Source organism: Pieris rapae, chromosome 1 (genome assembly GCF_905147795.1).
Source record: "Pieris rapae chromosome 1, ilPieRapa1.1, whole genome shotgun sequence".
NCBI lineage: Eukaryota > Metazoa > Arthropoda > Insecta > Lepidoptera > Pieridae > Pieris > Pieris rapae.
In genome coordinates this window covers 8,748,975-8,771,645 of record NC_059509.1, presented here as the reverse complement: position 1 = coordinate 8,771,645, position 22,671 = coordinate 8,748,975, and the positions used below count along the sequence as shown (strand labels likewise).

The window sequence follows — 22,671 nt, the reverse complement described above, 5'->3', positions numbered from 1 at the left end:
CATTTCCATTTAAAAAATTCTTTTAAAATAAACAAATGTTATTGCTTTAATAGCTTCTGAATGATGAATTAATATATTGTATGTACATATATATTTGATTTCGAACCTACAGAGGCCTTACTACGTATCTTGGAAATACTCTGATTCCTCAAAAACTAACTCAGGCACACTGCACGATCATAACAACTTTCAGCTTAACCCTCAAGTACATGCACATACACACCTATTCTAATTCACTTGTTCCCGCATTCTTAATTTTGAACAATAAAAATATTATTATATTTATTCTACTTTTTTTTAACTATTTTAAACATGTACTATGTACCACTGAATAATTGTCTTCTAGTTACCCACAACACAGGGCTTCCCTAGTGTGGGGACTAGCAACCACTAGTCTTGTCACAACCCTTTTGTCATAAATAAAGTTTATTATTATTATATAATATATATTGTGTTCCTATGACAACATTTCTTAAAAACTAAGAAAAAATGAATGAATTATTATAATATTACAATTATACTAATATGTATAGATCATTTTATTAAGATAAACAACTTTATTTGTGACACCCGATATCGTTCAGAACGTATTTCATTCTACGACCGTTTTGAAAACGTTCGATAAGGTAACGTTTTGGTTAATAGAAATTTAGCCGTAGTGGGATTATTCTTATAAAATTCGGATTGATACTTCTTTGCTCTATCAATGAAGTCTGCACGCTTCGTTGGGTATGTTTTTAAACTATCATACTGGCACGGCCCGCGATATGCAATCATCCACTCTGTAACAAAGTAAAAACTCAAAATTTATTCGAACATGAATTAAACTATAAATATCAAGACCTTCGTCTCGTTTATTATATCTAACTTGAATCACAATCTTAAGTAAGCTTAGAAAGATTATCGCAATTCAAAGGTACAGAAAATTAGGACGGTAACTTCAAATTAAATAGAGAAAAATAACTTTTTAGATAACATATTTTCGTAAGTTTCATAATCATACTTAGAAAAGAGTGTTGTTAGTAGTTAGTAATAAGTAGTAGTAGTTGGTGTCTCAAATAAATGTGTATATTACCAATGTTTCTCTCGCTACAGGGTAAGATTTTAACATTAATATAATAATATATACAAGTTATGTAATGTACTAAATTCACTTTAAGTGAATTATTATTATTCTTTAAATAATAATTTTTAATTTATATAGAATTCTTTAAATGTATTATTATAAATGACTACCGGAGTAGAGGACCAGACATTCTTTTCGTAAATAAAATATTTTTACGTTAACGTAATATAAATAATTTGACGTAAAACTAAACGTACTTTCACGTCCGCTACAGTCATGGTTCAACAACTGGCAGTAGTTCTCAAACGTTTTGTGGGTGTCATTTTTTCCCCTACCGCAGACTTCTCCATATCTAAAAATACAAAACCTTATAACACGTCTAACTTCGTTCAATAAAATAACATTAAACCTACTGCGGGCGCACACCCGTTAAGAATAGCCATGTTCATTCCGTATTCAGTGAAATTACACAAATCTAAACACCAATACATCCAACTGATTTCAGCAAATTTATTATTTACTAAACTGTTCATAAATTAACACAACATATTTTTTAGATCTTATCTAGAAAATACATTCAAATGATAGAAGGTAACTCACTCTACAAACATAAGATGACACTCTTCTCCACAAGCAAAATTTTCTCCTGTTTCCTTTTTTTTCTCTTCCAACTTATTCCCATATCCTTCCCAATAAGGTTCATAACCGTAATGAGGGTCAGGCTTCTGTCCTACCTTTTTTTTCTTTCGTCTATAAGATCATAAATATTTAAAACTCTTACTATATGTTTAACAAAGCATGTCTTAATAACCTATTTATGAGATCTTAAAAGAAATGTTCCAGTTTTGTAGAACCCAAGTCATAATTTTTATATATCTAATTATAATAGCAAAATTATAAATACATTTAATCATTGATAAACAAGAATTCTATTCTTCATGTATTACTAAAGATTATATCTTTATATATATAATTCTTCTGTGAGTGTGTATGTCACTGAACTTCTCTCAAACGACTGGACCGATTTTGACGAAACTTTTTATGTGTGTTCAAGGGGATCTGGGAATGGTTTAGATTCACAATTTTGTCCGCTGGACAATGTTTTTTTAATTAATTTTTAATTTATTAGTAGTTGTTGATTTTGGAATGTTTTACATTGGATCCGACAGACGGCGCTACCATCGCAGTGTCAAATTTTAAATAATATTAGAATTTTAATTCTAGTCTGTCCCGACAGTTAGCGCTGCGATCAAATTAAAAAAAAGTTTTGTTATCATTGTGTTATTGTAGACCATGTGCTGAATCGTTAGATATTGTCATAACATTTGAATAATAATTTTCATCAAAATGGTCCAGAATGAAGAATGAAGATATACTACGTCTTATATTCTATGATCAGACTTCCAATGTTTAACAACTAAGTACAAATACTTTAAGTATAAGTGTTCTTCTTACGTTGCAAGACTTGTCGAATGCAGAGGATGAGTCAATGCTTGTCGGCGAGCGGTCCAATACATTGGGTACCATCCGAACATTTTCGGTTCAAAAATCTGGGAGAGTCCGGCATATATCCCCGAATCCAGCCAACATTGCACTGCGGAACAATTTGCATTTATAATTTTCACTTTGTTGCTGCAATCATTCACGATTCAAGGATGTAATTTAAAACTTCCTAGAAATAAATATTGTTTTTCGCATGCTGAGATATCGCGCGCATTTTGCTTTTTATTTTTTATTCATATATGCGAATTAATGTTTATTTATTACCTAGTTTAACACATAACTTTATTCATAAGAATTATATATAGAAGAAATATGTAAAACCCACGCCATATAAAAATGATATTCATTTTTCTAAATTTTTTTGTTCAAATTCCAATAAATCAGATTTAATTATGATTAACTCGGCGGATGATTTTCGATAAAAATAATAGTTTCAGAACTTTTTACATTTAGAGGTAAGCAATTAATTTTCTGTAAGAAACGTTATTCTTATATTTTTTATTCTTGCAAGTTACAACATGATGGCATACTCTCTAAATATGTATCTATATATAATAATAATTTATTTTATTACGACATACTTTGCAATTGATGTTGGTTGCAATTGATTGATGACCACTACGACTCAAGTTAGGCGTTTCTTAAAGATATCCAGAAAGCAGTATGGGCTTTAAAACAATTAAACCCATATATCTATTCAATTGTACTTTTTTAATGTAAATTATAATTTTTCGTATATTTCATAAATACCTTATAGGTATTCAGGTGTCTGGGTTTTATCAAACCGCCAAAAGATTTACTTATTTTTCACTTAAATATTTAAAAAATCTCAGTTTTATTTTAATCATCTCATCAGTATTCCTACAGCTACTCATTAAACAATATCCAAACATAAAGCACTGTTAACCATTACTACTTATTTATACAAAAAAAAACATATGTACATATTATATTCATAATTAACTCCAATATGGACAGATTATTATTATACATATTAATATCAATAAAAGGGAAGAACAACAAAGCAATCATTATAAAGATACCAAATTTTTTAATATTATTTTTAAGTATTTTTAGTTACATTAAATATCTATTAGCTGGTTATTTGTGTTATAATCTGAGTGTATAATAGATGACTAAGTTACGTAAATAGTTTGTATTAGACCGAGGAATTTGAGATAGTTGATTTTGTATTGTATAAAGAAAAAAATAGGGTGTGAAATAGTAAACACGACAACAAGTCAGGACAGTCAATTAAACCGTTGCAAATAGCGTGTACATAATATCAGGTCGTATTGTTTCTGTCTACATTCAAGGGATTTAATACCAATGTGCTTAAAGTATTCTATATAGCTACTATACTTCTGGAAATCCTTAAACCTTAAGAAACTTTTTGTAATGTCCTCTATTGCATCAATGTATTTCTTGTAGATTGGGGACCTAATGTTCTGCTAACAAAAGCAAAGTACCTACAGGCATTTTATGCAATTTATATTCTTAAAAGATTTGCATACACGTTATAACTTAGTACATTCTAAATAAATAAAATACACATGATTTATACTTACTATTCCAAGTAAGCCCTTTTAATAGGCTTAAGAAAATTGTAGGTCAGAAATACAAAGGTGTTCTTACTCTTTCATAAGGCGACCACGAGTTTGCAATGAGTATAAGGGGCAGGCGACCTATAAAATATTTTCTACAAAGTTTTTTTTCATCAAAATACCTATAATGCGACACGGAAATATTTCAATATTAGCCCGCTTTGAGTGTGGTTCTGCTTTCATACGTTTTGTGATCACTTATTTACTTTATTATAAAAATTGTTTTATCAAATAAAATCCTAAAGTATATAAATAAATAAATGTAGGTATTTCAATGAATACCTACATTTATTTTCCAACCAACATACTACAATGAGTGTAGTATTTTTCTATACTATCTCTATCTATTCTATACTAAAGTATTTTGTGGGGATGTGTCATTTGACAGTGGATTTCTAGTTTCACACGGACATTGCTACATTATTTTGGAATTTGGCTACTGAAAATACAGAATAAATTCATCGATATTTATTTCGATGTCATAACTGTAATATTACAATAATCCGTTACAAAAAAAAAACTCATTATCTTTAATCGAAGTGCACATTAATGCAAAATGTAAAGTAAGGGACTAAAGATCAGTTAATCTGAGATAAAAAAATTGGACACAAAATTAATACATTGACGATTTGGTCAAATATTTTCTTCGTTTGCCAAGGCGTTTAATTTCGTTACGTATTTTTACATGTTCTATATTATATTGTAAAAAAGATATGTTTATCAACAACTATTTCCAAGACCCGTAATATATCTTCGAGCGGTGAAATTATACGGAGACAGATTTCTTAAATTATGAGGGTCTAATCTTGCACAGGATAGCGAAGATTAACGACAGATATCCACATAATTTGAAGGGGGCTTTTTTTTCATAAATATTTTAACAAAAACGGAAGAAAATGTATGGCAATCAAAAGAAATGAATTATTTAGAAATCTAAGAGTGGTTTCTTTGAATATTTCTGTTAGGTTTACGATGAGAAGCGAGCAATGGTTATTTCTATAAATTTGAAATTTTGGCTCTCAAGTATACTTGTAGCAATTTGATTGGCACTCGCTAGTTATGAAATGGTAGTTTTAGTAGCGACAATAAAAATGTTAGCTTCAGTGTCTTATATTAAACAGTTAAGTTTTATTTCCCGGGGGTCAGGTGAGTGGGAAATGTTTATGACTTGAGTAATGGAATCTTTAACGGTCCATGAATGGTCCGAATTCTTTATATTTCACTTTTGGGTAACTTAAACGGGGTTAGAATTTAAATCAAACTTAACTTTTAAAATACGCACAAATGCCAAAATTATGCTAGTGTTTTTTGAAGATATTCGCCTTTAATAACAATAGCTTTCAGTAAACCATAGATAAAACAAGATACGTAGCTCTTTGCATAAAATCAGTATCGTAGTTTCGAGTCCTACATAACAATGAGGTACTCCTGAAATGCTTCGTTTTCACTTTATATATTATATATTACTGGGCGGATCTCACTAGAAAGGTTGTTTTTTTTTTTAAATAAAAGACTAAGCCACTAATGGGGAGACATGACTAAGTAAACCTTTGCTGCAGGATGGACCTGCAACAGCAGAAACTTTAACGTTAGGTATGTTTCAATATATTTATCAATAGATAATTAAAGTTTTTGTTACAAGTTCGTGATCTGACCGCATACTTCCCTATAAAACGCTTTACCGACTAATTCGCAGCTAATCTTCCAATAATTGAACATAATACAATAACGATAATATCTCATAGGTATTATCGTTATCATTATCAGTATATAATTATAAAAATATTGTGTCGAAAATCTAAAAGAATATTTAAGATTGATTAAAACGGAACGATCTCATCGACATCTCGTTATCTCACACAACTCTACAATAAAAAAATATAGTTGTAAACGTTAATGTTATGTTGCGATAATGAATACTCTAGTAATACACACTACAGGTCACAGGTGGACAGGTTTAATATAACTATCATTTTAAAGTTACAGTCTTTGAGGACAGAATAAAAGGGTTAATTCACAAGGAGTAATGGGTCTAGTAATTTCTCCTCTTATAGTTAATGAAATTGATATTTAATTATTAAACAAAAAATAACACATCACGAAATGAGACACCGCATATAATAGTGGTACATATTTACAGCGCAGGGGTCGAAAGCCAAGGATCGCAACTCTATCGCTACACCCATAATATGATATATTATGGTCATTGTAAAATATACGGCATCATGTTCAAAATAATATTTAACACGGACAATAATGTTTAATAATTATGCCGTCCAAAAATTATAGTTAATCTTTTTGTTAATAAATGATACCGCTCAGAAATGACGGCATAGTGCTCAGAGTTATTTTCTGATATAGTAACAGCCTTTTAAGCGTTATTCACGCAATTAAACGTCAATATAATCAAACTTTAAATAATTTTAAGATTTTTTTTTAATGGAATCTCGCTTTTGGCCTTTACAACTCAGCTCGGTCTGTTTTGGCGAGCTCAGCTCGGCCTGAATGGGTGGTTTTCCCGCGACTCGCGCGAGGGCGTCTCCTGTGAGACTCGAGCCTCGGCTTGGGCCGTCGTGGTGTGGTCAATCGCCTGAAGGACAAGACTGGAGTGTACGAAATACGCAGTAAAGGTCCTCGCCTTTCCCGATGAAGGCGGTTTTTTGCCATAATCTGGTTTTGGCTACTATTATTATTGGCTTTGAATTTGTCGTTAGTTATCGTGAATACATGTCGGGGCACCCTACGAGCTTTTTTGTCGGGAAGGGGTAGTAAATGACGCTTTTACGCATCAATGGGTTGGAATCGTGATTAGCCTTGTCAAAGTGGTGTGTGGACGCCAACTCATTGGGCTATGGTAGGGAACTCCAATTTTAAGATGTCGTTATGCCATCGCGTTTTACACATGCACAGCGCCATCTATTGAGTAAACTTCAAATTATATAATGAAATTAGACCTGATTTAATAATTGTTATCACCTTCTCACGTGAGGACTAATCGCAAGTGCAGCTTCGGGTATTTTATGACTACCTGTTGTTGTTGATGGGTTTTGTTACAGTTCACAACTAAAAATTAAGATAATTGTATCTATTCAAAACTCTTTTATGCGTCTATAAAAACTAGCGACCATAACATAGCCATGGCAAAACATTAGTGACGTCACGATCGTTTTTTTTGTTGTGGAAAGTAATAGCCATGCTTTTGGATCATTGCAAATGATCCCAGAATGGAAGGAAAGGAATAACAAGAAACAACATTTTTATAATTATTTTTTATTATTTACAAGTAAAAATACAAAATGCATCCAATCTCATCGTCGTTGGTTAACCGTGCGTTGTACGGCCGACATACCATCCACAAACCGAGTGCGGAAGAGAACATTCGCGTTGTTAAACATCCCATCTTTCAGTGATACTATAACAAACTGAAAAAAATAATTGAGTTTCAATGAACCAACTTTTTAAAGAAAAACACTTTTTTAACGGATTGAAATGATGTATTATTGTATTTATGGAATAAGTGATACCATGATAATCTTATGTTCCAAAATAAACGTATTTCATTTAAACTTATAATTATTTACATAATTTCAATCCGTTAAAAAAGTGTTTTTCTTTAAATGTGTACAAGTTATGTTAATAAAAGACAATACTATGAACCAATTTTATTAAGTGTGTGAATTAAGTTTGTGTGTAGCTGTCACTTCAAGATAGCACTGGCACACACAGCACCTTTGATTAACGTGATTGCCGCTGTAATTATTTTTTGTGTATAAAGTAAAATTATGTGACACATGTGAATTTGGTTTTTAAATAACTCAAGTGACTGCATATTTTTTTTTTAGAGAAAAATGTATAGTAAAAAAAAATATATTACATACTGGTGTTAGTAATTATGTATATAAAATAGACCAACTAAATGCAAAGAACATGACAAATAATACTTGTCTCTATTGCCCTTATTAGTTTTTGTTTAGTTTGAGTGAGATCTTTTTGATCAATACACTAGTTTTCTCTTACTTGCTTACTCTCTGGTTAACAGTTTGAGAGAGATAGAGATATTCAATGTCTCCTACTAACAACAGACTACATGTACATGACTATTTGAAAAGAAAGAAAGTTATGTATGTGCCGTATAAGTTATGAATAGTCGACATTTTCCCACAAATATTAAAGTACTTTATTATTTAATTGTTGTTGTATTGTTCGTGGGTGAAATTAAATATCATTGTATGGAAGGCAAGCTAAACCAAGCAAAACAGAGTGATTTCTACGGTTTAGGTCTGTCAAGGGGTTTACAATGTACCAATGTAATGGCTATAGTGGCCTTATTTTCAAATATGGACGAATGTTAGTTTGTATAAAAATTTGGTAACCATGGAAACCGTGTATAAAATAATAATGCTGTTTTTACAGCAATCAATAGAATACCTGCGAATGGCGGAAGTGTTCCTTCAGCATAATGCCAATGTTCTGCGTGTGAGAGAGATCGAGTGCTGCATCCACCTCATCCAGAATATACAGCGGTGCTGGTTTAAATAGCAGCATGGCCAAAACTAGGGACAAGGCTACTAGAGACCGCTGCCCTCCACTCAGCTCGCTTAGAGATTCCTTCCAAGTGCCGTTAAAACCCACTCGTACCTACAGATTGGTAGTCCAAACGTAGTAAATTAGTTGACAAGTTTTATTTTATATAAAGAAACAATTTCGTGTTATATCACGTTTAGGAGCGTTCAAGTATTACGTAACGAATTTGCTGGGTTAAACGTTACGATGCGGGGAATGAATTATGAGTTATTGTTAATATTTTACAAAATCATCAAGGTCGTCGGAAGGGTCAAGAATCTCAAAAAATTGCGTGACTTAATACTGGAACACTCCGTTTGTTAAAAAAACGCTTACCTCATATTTTTTTTAACATTATACTATAGGGTTCGCTCCTATTGGTAGTGATGGCATGATCTTAAATGAAGATAAAAGTACTTTTTTTGGGTAGTAAATTTATCATTTAAGATTTTTTTACTTATTTGCTTCAGTTTAATTCAATAAGATCGAGAATTGTAATTTTACCTGATGTAATTAATACTATTACAACAAATTCGTTACCTCCAACCCATCGAGGACACCTTGTCCCGGGGGTGGTCGTAGCTGCGCCTGCGCACCAGGCAAAAGGGTGCTAAATATGGACGCAAAATCACGATTGACTTGTTCACATGCCGCTACTAATGTCCGTCGTTTCTTCTCATCCAGCTCACCCATAACCTCCACCAACTTCTTCCGATCTTGTTCTACAACTTGTTTTTTCCGTAATACTTCTTGATACTGCAAACAAGCCGATCATTCCTTTAATTATTTTAATACCAAACAATTAATTTAAATTACAGACAAAGAATCTAACTTACGAACAATTCTTTTTTACGAAGGTTAAGGGTTACAAAAGTGGGAAAATATTTTCTTATTTATTTATTAGAAGACTCCTACCCTAACAGGCGACCCTAAATTGAGAAGAGTGCACAGTAAATGAATAAAATTTACAGACGAAACAAAAAAAACAAACGTCAGAATATTATTAGGAAAAAATGACATAATAAAAAAATACAAGAAGTGAACTAATGTCTCGCCCAAATTTATTATTATCACCAGTCAACATTTCATAGGTACTTTAATATACTCCATAGTTTTTGAGTTCCGTCACTAAGAAAAACATAGCTTGGGGTAGAACGAAAGAAGAACTATAATCTCTACTCCAATACACGTTTAACCAAAAACAAAAGCATCGTTTCGTCTTGTGTCTCTGATTACTACTCAATCCCGCTATTTTTAACTTTTCTGCCCTTATACCTGCTGTTCCTCAGATCCGAGCAACGTATGCGCCCGAGTATTGAGTCCTCGTGCGAGTCGGTCCTTTCGTTCTCGTAGCTGCGTAACACACGCGGCCGTTTCCGCGGGCGCACGTCCACCCCAATCGTACACGCCCCCCGCCAGGCCAAAGTATTGACGCTCAGATGGGATCCATGTGTGTTCCTTTTCTAAGGATTTTATCTGAAATTAATATATACAGTCTTTTATATTTAATTTAAGAGCAGTGTTGGCCAAGAGTGTAGCTCTTAGACCCAAAAAGTCAACGGCGAACACAGAAGGCCGATAGCTAATAGCTGATCTGAGGCTATTAGAAAAAAAAATCAGATTTTTTTTATTTGATGACGAAATCAAATATTTCCCCTTCCTTATTAGAAATTATCTCATGATTTTTTATAAATAGTATTTATGTATGGACATTGACTTTGTATATGTTTGGAAAAGGTATCTATAACATTTGTGAATTTAAATTTAAAGTATTACTTTAAGCAAAAATAGCATTACTTTGGCTTGTGATCTGAACGGTCCGATTATAATTTTTGTACAAATGTTTATTAATGAATTTTATTGTTAGATTTTGTGACTTATAACATCAGTGAAGTTTATCTTTTATGCAATTTTGTAACTTTTTCAGACCTACCCTTTTTTCACAGTTGGAAGCTTCCGTTTCCAACTCTTTAATACTATATTCCAACTCCTTAATTTTGAGCTCAATCTCACTATTTCCCTTCAAAATTCGTTCCTTTTTCTGAACGAGCTTTGCCACTTCCGAGCTACGGCTTGCGATCGCCGCTTTTTGTTTCTTTATTCTCCCTTGAAGTTCCTTAACAGATTCCTAGAAACAAAATTGTTAATTATATTTTCTTATACAAAGTATAAATGAATTAGATACCAAAGCATTATTGTAGCAAAACTGTACTGCTTGTGATGAAACGTTTTTGTTTATTTGCACAGGTATTGTCAGGTATTTCATAATTTTATGTCTTAGACCCAAAATGTCGACGAAGTGTGTGAAGGCACTGGAGACTGATCACCTACTTGCCTATTAGATTTAAATATGATCATGAAACAGATTCAGAAATCTTAGGCCAAGACCTAAAAAGGTTTTAGCGCCACTGATTTATTTATTTATTATTTCGTAGTTTTACACTGACTAAATTATTTAACAGCTTTAAATATTATTTTCTCAATACGTCCTGCAGAAAGCTCGGTAAGTTGGATCCGTATTGGAAGTCACAATCTCAATGTCAAACTGTGTACAGAAAAGAGTTCGACAGCTCTTGAAACTAGATTTAGGTTTGATTGACATTTTAGAATACAAGCCATACGTGCCATCGCTGTTTAACAACATTGGATAGAAACTGGCCATCGCATACTTAATTACGTTAAACGAGTTTGTAAGTCTCTTGAGTCGATATCTTTCAAAAATAATAAACTAAATTTTGAAAATCAACATGACATTGTTTTTATTGTAAATAATCCAATTTGTTACTGTATAAAAATAATCGATATTGGTTACTCACAGACGCTGTAGTGTGATCGTTGTGGGCTTGGTCCAATGCCTGTGCGAGATCTGCAGTATTGTCTGTGGTTTCCTTTAGCTGCGCCTCAGCAGTATTCACAGCATTTTCCAACTCTTGGATTTCCAGACGCAAAGTCTCAAACTCTTGTTCCCGCTGCTTCCATAAACTATTGTGACGTTCTGCTTCCTGTTTTGCCTTTTTCAAAGCCTGTTCTGCTTTCTTATACTCTCTGAAAGAGTGGTTAATTCTCATATTGAAGTTGTATAAGTATAATGGCAATAGTCGGTAACTGTGCAAGAATATTAATAAAAAAAACCGGTTCTATAATCATATCTAATTTTATGAAGCCGAATGAATTTTAAATATATTTTAATAAACCCAGTTAGAAATATAATTGTACATACATCGATTAGAAAATAAATAATCACAGGTTAAAAAAAAGCCGGATTTGCTATTTCAAACTCAAAATAACTATATATTCACATAAACAAATACACTTATGAATGTCAGAAAAGATATTTAATTAATTCAAGGGCGTAGAGCGGACTAGAAGAACTGGTAAGAAACTCTCCGCCACTCTTTTTAATCGCTAAGATTTGAGGCATACAAATTGTTTGAACTGCAGCAGATCAATCCCAAGGATTTGGATCATTAAAATATTTGACAAATTTATAAAAAGCTTTATTTTATTTTATTTAAACGATAGCTTCGAATTTATTCAGTAATAATTATCTAATTTCGCTTGGGAGTTTGTTGTAAAAATAAATATCATTTCTACGTAAGGAGTGGTTTAGTTTTTGGAGCCAAGTTGGTCTTTAAATAAAAATATATTAGTATATAGTAGATAAAAAATTGGTATTTAAACTAAAAATATTAAAGCTTCAAGTTGACTTATATACTATTGAATACTAACGTCAATCTTCGAATATGGTTTTGGTATACCTTTCTCTATGGCCCTTAATGTCTTTGACTTTCGCCTCAAGTTCCCTTGCTTGGGCCGCGGCTTCATTTTGTTCTTTCTTGTCTCGCTCTAACGCTGCACTGAGCTCTTTCACCTTTAAAGACACATTTAACATATAAGAGTTTATATTCATTCACGGACTAAGAGCCGCGTTCAAGATTCTAATGAACGTCCCCAAAACCTCAAACGAGTTTTACTATATTTTTTTATTTCATCACATCAGAAAATAATGCTAACTACACCAATATAGTAATAATAATTCAGTAGCACTACAATTCCAGATCGATCTGAGGCGTTAGATTGCATCTGTCATAGACAACAATGTAATCAGCCTTTAATCATGTCATCGATTTTTTAATTCGAAAAAGCCTGTACCACACAATGTTTTTACCTTAACCGTAAGATTAAGTGGTGGTGCACATTCAGGGATGAGACCTACGATCTCAGGAATCTGGTAGCACGTTTCTAAATGTCACAAGAGTCTAAATGCTCTTACATAGTATGTTAATATACCTGTTCTCGTAATGACTCGATCTCGTCGTGAAGTTGCGCGTGCGCAGTGGCCGCTACACGAGACTTCGCAACTTCTAACGAGTGTCGCGACATCTCTAACCTATATAAAATTTGGCTATCTTTAGTATAATAATAATGAAATAAATATATAATTAATATAAAATTTCATATACTGAAGACATTATATACTTTACTAAAACACAGGTTAAACAAATTTCCCACAATGGCATAATATCTTATATGTATTGACATAAAAGTATTATACATTTATAAAATAAACTTTACCGCAAAGTTATTTAATTTAAAAATAGTATAATTTTAATTTCAATTAGAAATCTGTTAAGAAAACTTCACTAAAACCAGCTTCTGTAGATACAAATTATATTTTAAACTAGCGACCCGCCCCGGATTCGCACGGGTGCAATGCTGATACTAAATACACTACAGAAAATCTATGAACGTTGTATATAAAAATGTGGGTTATCCATAAGAGATAGACATATACCATCACGGACTTTTCTGTAGACCTTTTCAATGTGTACAATACTTAGTGCATTATTTTGATAAAACTCGTAGGGTTCAGAGCCTGCGTTTGCAATCTAAGCGGAAAAAATGTAATTATTTACGACATCACATTAGAAACCTCAAAAATAACAGAACTTCTCCACTATTTAATGGATGTTTATAGGATATACATAGGATTATACATATAAACCTTCCTCTTGAATCACTCTACCGCATCAAAATCCGTTGCGTAGTTTCAAAGATTTAAGCATACAAAGGGACATAGGGACAGAGAAAGCGACTTTGTTTTATACTATGTAGTGATGCGTAAGTGCCGATGTCCGTTCAAATTGTGACTTAAAATTCAATTATGTTACTACCTTTTTTTTAATTTTATGGCATGTTACTCTCTTTGCCTCGCGAGGAAAACACACTAGAGGGCGGCATCGGCGCAGCTAAATCGCAATGTCCATACATTACAATAATTTGAAATTTAAACGTACATCTGTATTGGCGTGTTAATAGACAATTTAAACTCACTTTTGCTGCAGCGCCGCATATTTGTCAGCTGCTGCCTGCATCCCTGCCAGATTATCGCTGCATTGCGTCTGCTCAGATTCCATCTGCTGCAACTGCTGTTCCAGTTGCTTTAGCTCGCTTAGCATCACCAAAACCGAACCACCCTGTAAATAAACTAGTGATGCTACAACGCTTGCTTTAAGTAATTATAATATTGTCTTTTATTAACATAGCTTTTTCACATTTAAAGAAAACACTTTTTTACCGAATTGAAAGTATGTATTACCGGATTGAACTTTTAATTACATATTTAACATAATTTTAAATTCATCCGACGTCTCGCGTGTTTTACAGCGTGCATGGTGCACGCTGTAAATGGATGGAATCGGATGACTAAAGACAAAAGGTGTTGAATGTCAAAAAAGTATCACAGCTGTAGAAAAAGTTGTATTATGTGTATTTATTTTCCCGGAGTTGGTATCGACTAAAAGACAACTCCGGGGAAATAAAGTGGTGCCAAAAACTGCCTTGAAAACGCTCAGCTATGGAACGGCAGACGTCGAGATGAAACAAAGCTGCAGTTATTAATCCGAACAACTCGTCCGAACACATGGAAAATGCGGTAGAAAATGCAGAGAGACCACATCTCTACGCAACGCCACAGGTAATGTAGATTTTAATTGCTGTCTGATTTTTAAACTATAATACAAAACACTATAGTTGAATTTTAATTCTACAGATTCTAATATCATGAACAATAATTTAATTAAAATTAATTTGAGTTAACTTAAGACTAACATTATTATAATTAAATTTTACCTTAGCTCTCGCGCCACCAGAAAGTGTTCCAGCCGGGTCGAACACGTCGCCGTCGAGCGTCACACAACGTGTACGTACGCGTGGGTGGAACGTTACGCGCTTGGCTGTTTCAAGGTCAGCGCACACTAGCGTCCCACCGAACACCCATTGCATCGCTGCTCGGACTCGCTCAGGGAACTTAACAAGATCCAGGGCTAATTGGACCTTGTCTGCCCCCCCACCCTGAATTATGGTTAAAAAATTAATTTAAAGAAATTTGCACACATCAGTCAACATGACTTACATGGACTATATATACCCATATCCAGAAATGCATGAATCTTAAGAAGTACTTCTTCTTCTTCTTCAAGTGCCACTCCATTACTGGAGGTTGGCCGTCAGTTCTCTGAACCGCGTCTTATCCTGCGCCAGATGCAGCAACCCCTCCGCACTCGCAATTCCTGTCCACTCCCTGACGTTGCGAAGCCATGACTTCTTCCTTCGGCCAACACGCCGTTTTCCCTGGATTTTACCCATTATTATTAGCTGAAGGAGGTGGTAGCGGTCATGGCGCAACACGTGGCCCAGGTACGCAACTTTTCGCTGCTTAATGTTTCGCATGAGTTTTTTCCCCATTCCAACTCGTCTCAGAACCTCCTCGTTAGTGACCTTCTGGATCCAGCTGATACGAAGCATGCGACGATAGCACCACATCTCAAATGCTTCTAAGCGCCGGCGGGTATCTTCTTTAATTGTCCAAGCTTCACAGCCGTATAGAACAATTGGCCATATGTAACAAAGGAGAACTCTGACTCGGAGTTTAATGGTCAAGTGACGGCAGCACAAAACTTTCTTCATTTTCTTGAAAGATCCTCGGGCAATCTCAATTCGAGACCTTATTTCCTGATTAGAATTCCACTCGTTTGTAACCCAAGTTCCCAAATACTTGTATTGCCGCACCCGTTCCAACGTTCTTCCAGCAACAGATAAATTAGGACCCAAAGTGTCGTTTCGGGAAATCACCATCACCTTCGTCTTCACTGCATTAATAGTCAGACCGTCTCTTTCGCTAGTTTCCTGAACTTTATTAACGAGCATTTGTAAATCCTCCATCGACGAGGCTATTAAGACAGTGTCGTCTGCATAGCGAATATTATTGATGATCTTTCCGTTAAGAAGTACTTAAAAATCTACAAATCCAATTTTAAAGAAACTTAAGATTAGGAATATATAATATATAACTCGACAGGAAAATTAGGAAAATACGCATGTTAAATATTATATAAATTGTTTTCTTAAAAACAACCTTTACATAATTACAAAAAATATAAAAGTAAACCTAATTTCGAAAATTACATTTAATATAGATTAAAGTTATCATTTTTATTATAAACTACTAACAATATGTATTGAACCGGAAAAACAATACCGAGAGTTTTTTACGGCGGCTTTTTCTCTCGACCAACACCCTAAGTCTACTTTGGCGATGAGTAGGGATGTCTACTGATACAAATTTAATGACACCTTTTATTTTTAAATCTAAACAGTAAGAGACAATAAACTTACTATTTCCTGAGCAATTCGCACTGTCTCAGCCGGGAGACGTGCAGGGGAGATCTTGTTAAGAGGAATGATGGTAGTACGCGTTTGTAGTTGGCCACGCTGCAGTAGTAGCTTACTTGTCACCTCTGTGTCTACCACTACGTTGTATAACTGTCACAAAACACTTTTTAAGTAATTAACAAAAACCATTTGATTCATACAGTTTCACATACTATTCTTATATTTTTGATCTTTGACCAAGCTACTTTCTCTAAAAATCTATCAGAACTGTTTACGGCTTAGACCATCTTCCATAGAGATATCTTGGCTTAACAGAAATCTAAGTCGAAAACTAAATAAATATGAAAATTTGTCGCACAAACTGTTATTTTCATACAAATTAAGTTTTCGACTTTCTACATACATTACTGTTAAGGCGTCTATACTAAACCCGGTTATAAAGACGTTAGAATTATCTCGACTTCAGTCGTTTTACAACTGAGCGGTTTTTAAAGTCCTTGCGAACCTTCTGGCAGTGTGAGTGTCCATGGGCTCCAGGAGCTTTCCGCCCGTTTCCCTCTGTTGATAGAGTAAGAGGTGTGGTAGCGTCAATGTGTATGAAAATATTAAATATTAAAACTTCAAGCCAATTTAAAAATTATCTCAATAACAAGTCATTCCAATAAGCAAGAAATAATCGAGAAACTAATACAAATCATGCATTAATAAATATCATAGTTAATAATTTTAGTAAAATAAATTATAAAGAATGTTGTCAGACAACTCACTCTTCCACCAGCCGCAGTCTCAAGTGCAGTACAGTACTTGTCATGGACGACGTCGATTAGTCTGCAGACCGTACCTGAAATTTATTTCAGGTTCTACTAGTAACTTAGGTAATTCAAAAAATAGGTACAAAAACATTTTAAGTTAAACGGTTTTATGTGAAACATACATTGCAATGTTTAAGGTAAATGTACTAAAAACCAAAAAATAATAAAATAGATACAATCGTGGGAATTATAAACATATGCATAGACTAGATTAAATTAAAACCGTGGGGCACGTCAATTGTCTTATTTTTCTGTCTTAAAATCCAAAGTGTATACAAAATTTCAGATTAATCAGTTGACAGGAAGAGGGTGAAATTTGACCCAAGAAAGAATAAAACATACGGGGTGAGCTTAATAAAACGGTTAAAAAAACTCCGGATAATTATTGTGCTTTAATAATGGACCAACTTTCTGTCTATGTGCGTATTTAACACTTGCGAGTGAAGAAAAATATTATTATTAAGAATAATAAAGCCTTTTATTCTTATCAACTTTGTAGGTACACATATAAACATAGATTACATTAAACTAAATATTAGAAGGTTATTTACCTATTTTAATATTATTTATTACATACCAGCAACTCTATTAGGGTCGAAGTTCGGTTGCGGCGGTGTATAGCGGAAGTTGCAGCGTTGTAGCCTAGCCGCCAAGTCATCGGCGCGATCGCGTGCACCACGCGTAGACCTTTGTAAAGTGCGTAGACGTTCCTTAGTCTCGGTGCATCGAGACTCACTAAAACTCATCTCAGATAGCTGACTCTATATATAGGGAAAAAAGGCAATCTTAATATTATGGTTATAGATTCCTTATAACAAAATTTCCACCGGAAAATATACATAATAAACATTTAATTTGTATTATATTGTTAACATTTTAGTCATATTATATATGTTATAGAAATTAAAGCTTTTCATTAAACCATGTCTGGTCTTTGACTCTCTTTTTTTAGGGATCATCCTAGAACTGCTCATAATTAACATCATTATTTATAACAGTTCTTGTATAGAATATACCTGCAGCCGATCGACAACAGCTTGTTGTTCGGCAATGGTTTCCAAGTCCCGTCGGTGTTGAGAGCTACTTGAGCTGAACTCACGCTCCAGACCCTTTAGCCGCTCTTCAGCGTGCTTCTTCTCCATCATGCTCTGAGAGATTCTGGTAGACGCCTCAGATGCCTGCTGTTTTGCGGCTAAGAAAAAAAACATAGAATATACCACCACTGATTTCCAATTACAAACATTACAAACAACATGAAAAAAACCTTTTGTTATTCAGCAATGCTGGAATTCCACGGCGAAATGGCTTAGTAACTAATTACTTAGTAAATATGTACTTTCTTTTTTTTAAAGTCAGCTTGTGCAATTGCTGTTTATATTGTAACTACAAATGATTTAAACTTTAAGTTTATATGAGAATATTATACAAGAGAATACAATAATTTTCTTAATCTTTCTTAAAGCTTGTACTAACATATGAGTGCATAAATTTATGGGCTGACATGTCAGCATCATTGATTTTTATAAGAGATTTATTATAACATATCTCATTCTCCTGAAATCGTATCTCGAATCGATCGTATCGATATCGATGTGTATGCTATAAATGTGACCAATTATTTTAAAAATTTAAATTTTTTTTAAATACACACCCATGAGTTGGTTCTGTAAAGATTCCCCCGCATCTTCCTGTCCCGTACTGACCGCAAGGAATTGAGCTTGTGCGTCGGCCAGGGCCTGACTTTGAGCCTCGCTCGCACTTCGAAGATTCTCGAACGTCGAAGATGCCTACAAATTTGAGTGTGTCAAAACAAAATGTATTTATTTATATTGGTCTGAATTTACATTACAATTACAAAATCAAGCGCGTAGAGCTGGCAAGACACTCTTCACAAGTCTTTCAATAGTTTTTGATACATAAAGAAATTGTAAGGAACTTGAGAATAAGCTAAATAAAATAACACATGATTAGTATCGTAGTACAAAATAGAAACGTAGTCGATCAAAGTGTATATTCACACACACGCACACGAATTCAAGGCACCACGACTAATCAAAATTAAATCCTAATTTCAAATCGTATCTTAAGTAACCATCTCATTTTGAGCTTTTGCAAATCTGTTGAGACTCGATGGATTGGTGTTCTAGAATACGGGCTTGAATACCCTAATAACACATTAACAAACATATTTTAATCCGTTTAAGTGTATTAAGGAACCTAATACATGAGAGTTAATATTAACAAAACTAGTTTAATAGACACAATACCTGAGTAAGAACCGCCCTTTTATCAGCGAGTGCAGTTTTATCATCGGCTAACGCGCGTCGCAACAACTTTGCCTTAGCTTCGCTGGCTGTGACAGCTTCCTTCGCAGCGCGATGCGCGGCCGCCATGCTTGCATCTGACTTCTCTGCCGCTAGCAATTCCGTCTCGAGGTCTTTAAGTACACTGCCACTTTCCTAGAAACATTATGACAAACAAAAATCGAGATGTAAAAACATAATAGAGTTCTCATGTGTTCACGATTGTCACCGAAAAAATTATTGTTTCTAATTAGTTAGTATTCTAAGCCGTTTCATTGGATCATTCAATTTACGCTCAACCGACGGAGTCTACTTCGGAAAATTGAATCCACCAGACATTGGGTAGATCTACAAATATTATATATATTCAGTCAATATACTTAAAATATCGCGCTATTGCTAGCAAAGATCTCAATAAACATGCACATAAAAAGATTAACTTAACTTAAAATGAATACTATTTATATGTAATTTTTTGTCTTATATTAGTTTGGTAAGAAGGTAGTTTTTGGATCTCTCCAACCCATATTCTCTTTTTTATTCTAATTATTTAAATTCACCAAAATCCAAAACGGGGCAAAATTTTAAATGATAATAATTACTTATAATTTTTTTTCTAGTTCTACACCACAGAAAGTTTATTCGGTTTATATAAATCTATAATTTGTAACAAAAAAGGGGACATTGAATTATTTTATTAATTAAAACAATTAGCTTACCTCGTCAAGTTTCTGATTTAGCTTAGCCACTTCTTGATCAACCTCTGCTGCTCGTGCAATATTACCCTCAATAGTTTCTTGCTTTTGCTTAATCTCATTCTTTACTTCAGTCACTTTATTGTTGGCTTCCACCACATTCTCTTCAGCTGTTACGTACCTAGCATTTGAAATTTCATAATCAATACTAAGAAAAAATCAAAACATATTCTTGTTATGTCATTTGCCAGGTATTATTTTTTGTTTGTGATTTTTATTGCTTAGTGCCTATAATTATTCTAAAACACTATTAATGTATTTCTTATAATAAAATCATGCAAGTCTGGGTACAATTATTTAAATGAAATATTATATTTGACTTCATTATAATCTAATATAAAACCAATAATAGTACAGTTAAAAACTATTTACAACGGCGTCATTTAGAACAACCCACCAGTTATAATGTTCTGAATTCTATAATATTAGGTACTAAGTAACTACATTATCGGCTATTACGACTGTCGCTTTTAATGAAATATGATAGTCTTTTTGATGTCCATTATATGAGATTTTGACTGTATAAAATTTTATATTGTATTTCACTCACACTGTTAGATAATATGATAAGTAGTCCGAAAATAGTTTAATTTGCTTAAATAAATACATGTAAAAAAAGAGACACTAACTGCCAGGCTACATGTAGACGTGTCAAATTTTCAAGTTCTCGCACAACCTTTTGATACTCTTGAAACTGAGATCTTTCGTCTTGTAGCTTTTGCAACTTTGGTGCTATGTCCTCACGAATTATCTGTGAACATTTTTTATTTACTTTAATATTATCAGATGCTTTAGAATAATATAAAATGTGTAGTATGTTTTCTGTCATATATTTAATATATCTTTACATTTTACTTCTTGAAATTAGAAAATAATAAAAATAAACTTCTAATTTCACTTTAGAAAATAATAAAATACTTTAATTATTCAATAAGTATTTATCTTAATACATAATAGAATATATAAAGTAGTACCAAACAAAATTATATACATACATCATTTAACTCTCTCAGTTTTGCATCTTTTTTTTCAATAGTTTTCTGAGCTCCTTGCTTTTTAGTCTCATACATTCTGGTTCCCGCTGCTTCTTCCACCATAGATAAAATCTTTACAATTTGATATTATTAAAATACATATGAATAATTCCTTATTTAACCTTTTATTAAAATTAATATTTAAACAAGAGTTATATGTATATAACTCCTTAAAATTTAAACTTTAGCCAATTAACCTGATAAAAAATAGGAAAGAGGTCATTAACTGTATGCAAAACAATTTTTTTTGTAGGACATGGAAAAAACAGGCAAGAGAGTCACTTTGTGAAAAGTGGAATTAGATTGGAAGTCACATGTTATTATACACATACCTCAGGTGGTTTCATGTTCAAAACTTTGGTGATTCTTCCTTGCATTATGAGAAAGTGTGGATTGTTGACATTTAGCTGTACTGAGCAGAAAAGATCTGTTACTCTCTTGTTCTGAACATTAATCCCATTGATTAAATACTTGTTTTTGCCACCCATTACAACCTGTAAAGTATAAATTGAAAAGATATGGCATTACAGCTCTCTCAGTAAGGATTAAAAATTACTAAATTACAAAAATCTTAAGATTATTTTGTACACTTGGAACTATTGGTAAGAAGATGTAATAACAAACCTGTCTGGTAACTGTAATTTCATCATGATTCTCATAACCAATTGGACTTTGCTGCTTATTTTTGTTGTCAAATGTGATGCTTACTGTAGCCTTTGTGATACCAGCCTGTCCATGTTTGTATATCAATTCCTGAAGACTTCCCGCACGCACCTACCAAATCATGTTTAGAGTTGTAGTTTCATTCATGTTTTATATCCTTTGGTATGCATTCAGTATTACATATAAATTTATAAACAATAGGATGACAACACAATAAATATACATGATTTTTAGTGTTAGTATACACACAACTGTGACTGTTTTTAACTTACATTTGAAAGGTTGGTAATACCAAGCACGAAACATATTGAATCTAGAATGTTGGATTTTCCAGTGCCATTCAAGCCTGTAATCGCATTGAATTCTGGGTCGAAACCGGTCACCTCAACCCTATTGCCATACGATTTAAAACCGTCAAGTACAATAGACTTAATATACATTTTATTTTTAGAGCCAAACGTTCTTAATATTTTAATAAAGTAATTATAAATATTAAACAATTATCGGCATTCGCGGGTATCAGCCGTTAAACCAAAATAAATATCCATATGTCAATTGTCAGTTACAATGGTTTTATTTAAATTTATCCTAATGGGAAAGGCAAAGGACTTTAGTCCATACAGCCAAGTCTTATTTTTTTATATGTCCGTTACAAGTTACAACTTACATTTTTAAATGATCAAGTAACGAAGTG

The 22,671-nt window shown here is 33.2% G+C and overlaps 1 protein-coding gene across 1 annotated transcript; it reads right to left on the bottom strand.

The window, feature by feature from the left end:
* Positions 1-7,434: 7,434 nt before the first annotated feature.
* Positions 7,435-22,496, bottom strand: LOC111003882 (structural maintenance of chromosomes protein 2). The gene is made up of 22 exons (XM_022274625.2): positions 22,250-22,496; positions 21,939-22,088; positions 21,647-21,808; positions 21,276-21,386; positions 20,910-21,031; positions 20,245-20,401; positions 19,490-19,681; positions 18,874-19,009; positions 18,239-18,414; positions 17,800-17,983; positions 17,178-17,251; positions 16,414-16,560; positions 14,869-15,090; positions 14,071-14,213; positions 13,027-13,126; positions 12,495-12,607; positions 11,553-11,781; positions 10,670-10,864; positions 10,012-10,212; positions 9,277-9,492; positions 8,602-8,811; positions 7,435-7,595 (listed from the first exon to the last, which is right to left on the bottom strand). The coding sequence occupies exons 1-22, from the start codon at positions 22,415-22,417 to the stop codon at positions 7,482-7,484; spliced, it is 3,522 nt and encodes a 1,173-aa protein (XP_022130317.2). The 5' UTR covers positions 22,418-22,496; the 3' UTR covers positions 7,435-7,481.
* Positions 22,497-22,671: the final 175 nt, after the last annotated feature.

Coding starts and splice junctions, on each gene's coding strand:
- LOC111003882 (XM_022274625.2), bottom strand. CDS start 22,417: ATGTATATTAAGTCTATTGTACTTGACGGTTTTAAATCGTATGGCAAT. Junction 20,402..20,909: donor CGTCTACATGTAGCCTGGCA/GTTAGTGTCTCT, acceptor TTCAAATGCTAG/GTACGTAACAGCTGAAGAGA. Junction 8,812..9,276: donor GTGTCCTCGATGGGTTGGAG/GTAACGAATTTG, acceptor ACCAATCTGTAG/GTACGAGTGGGTTTTAACGG.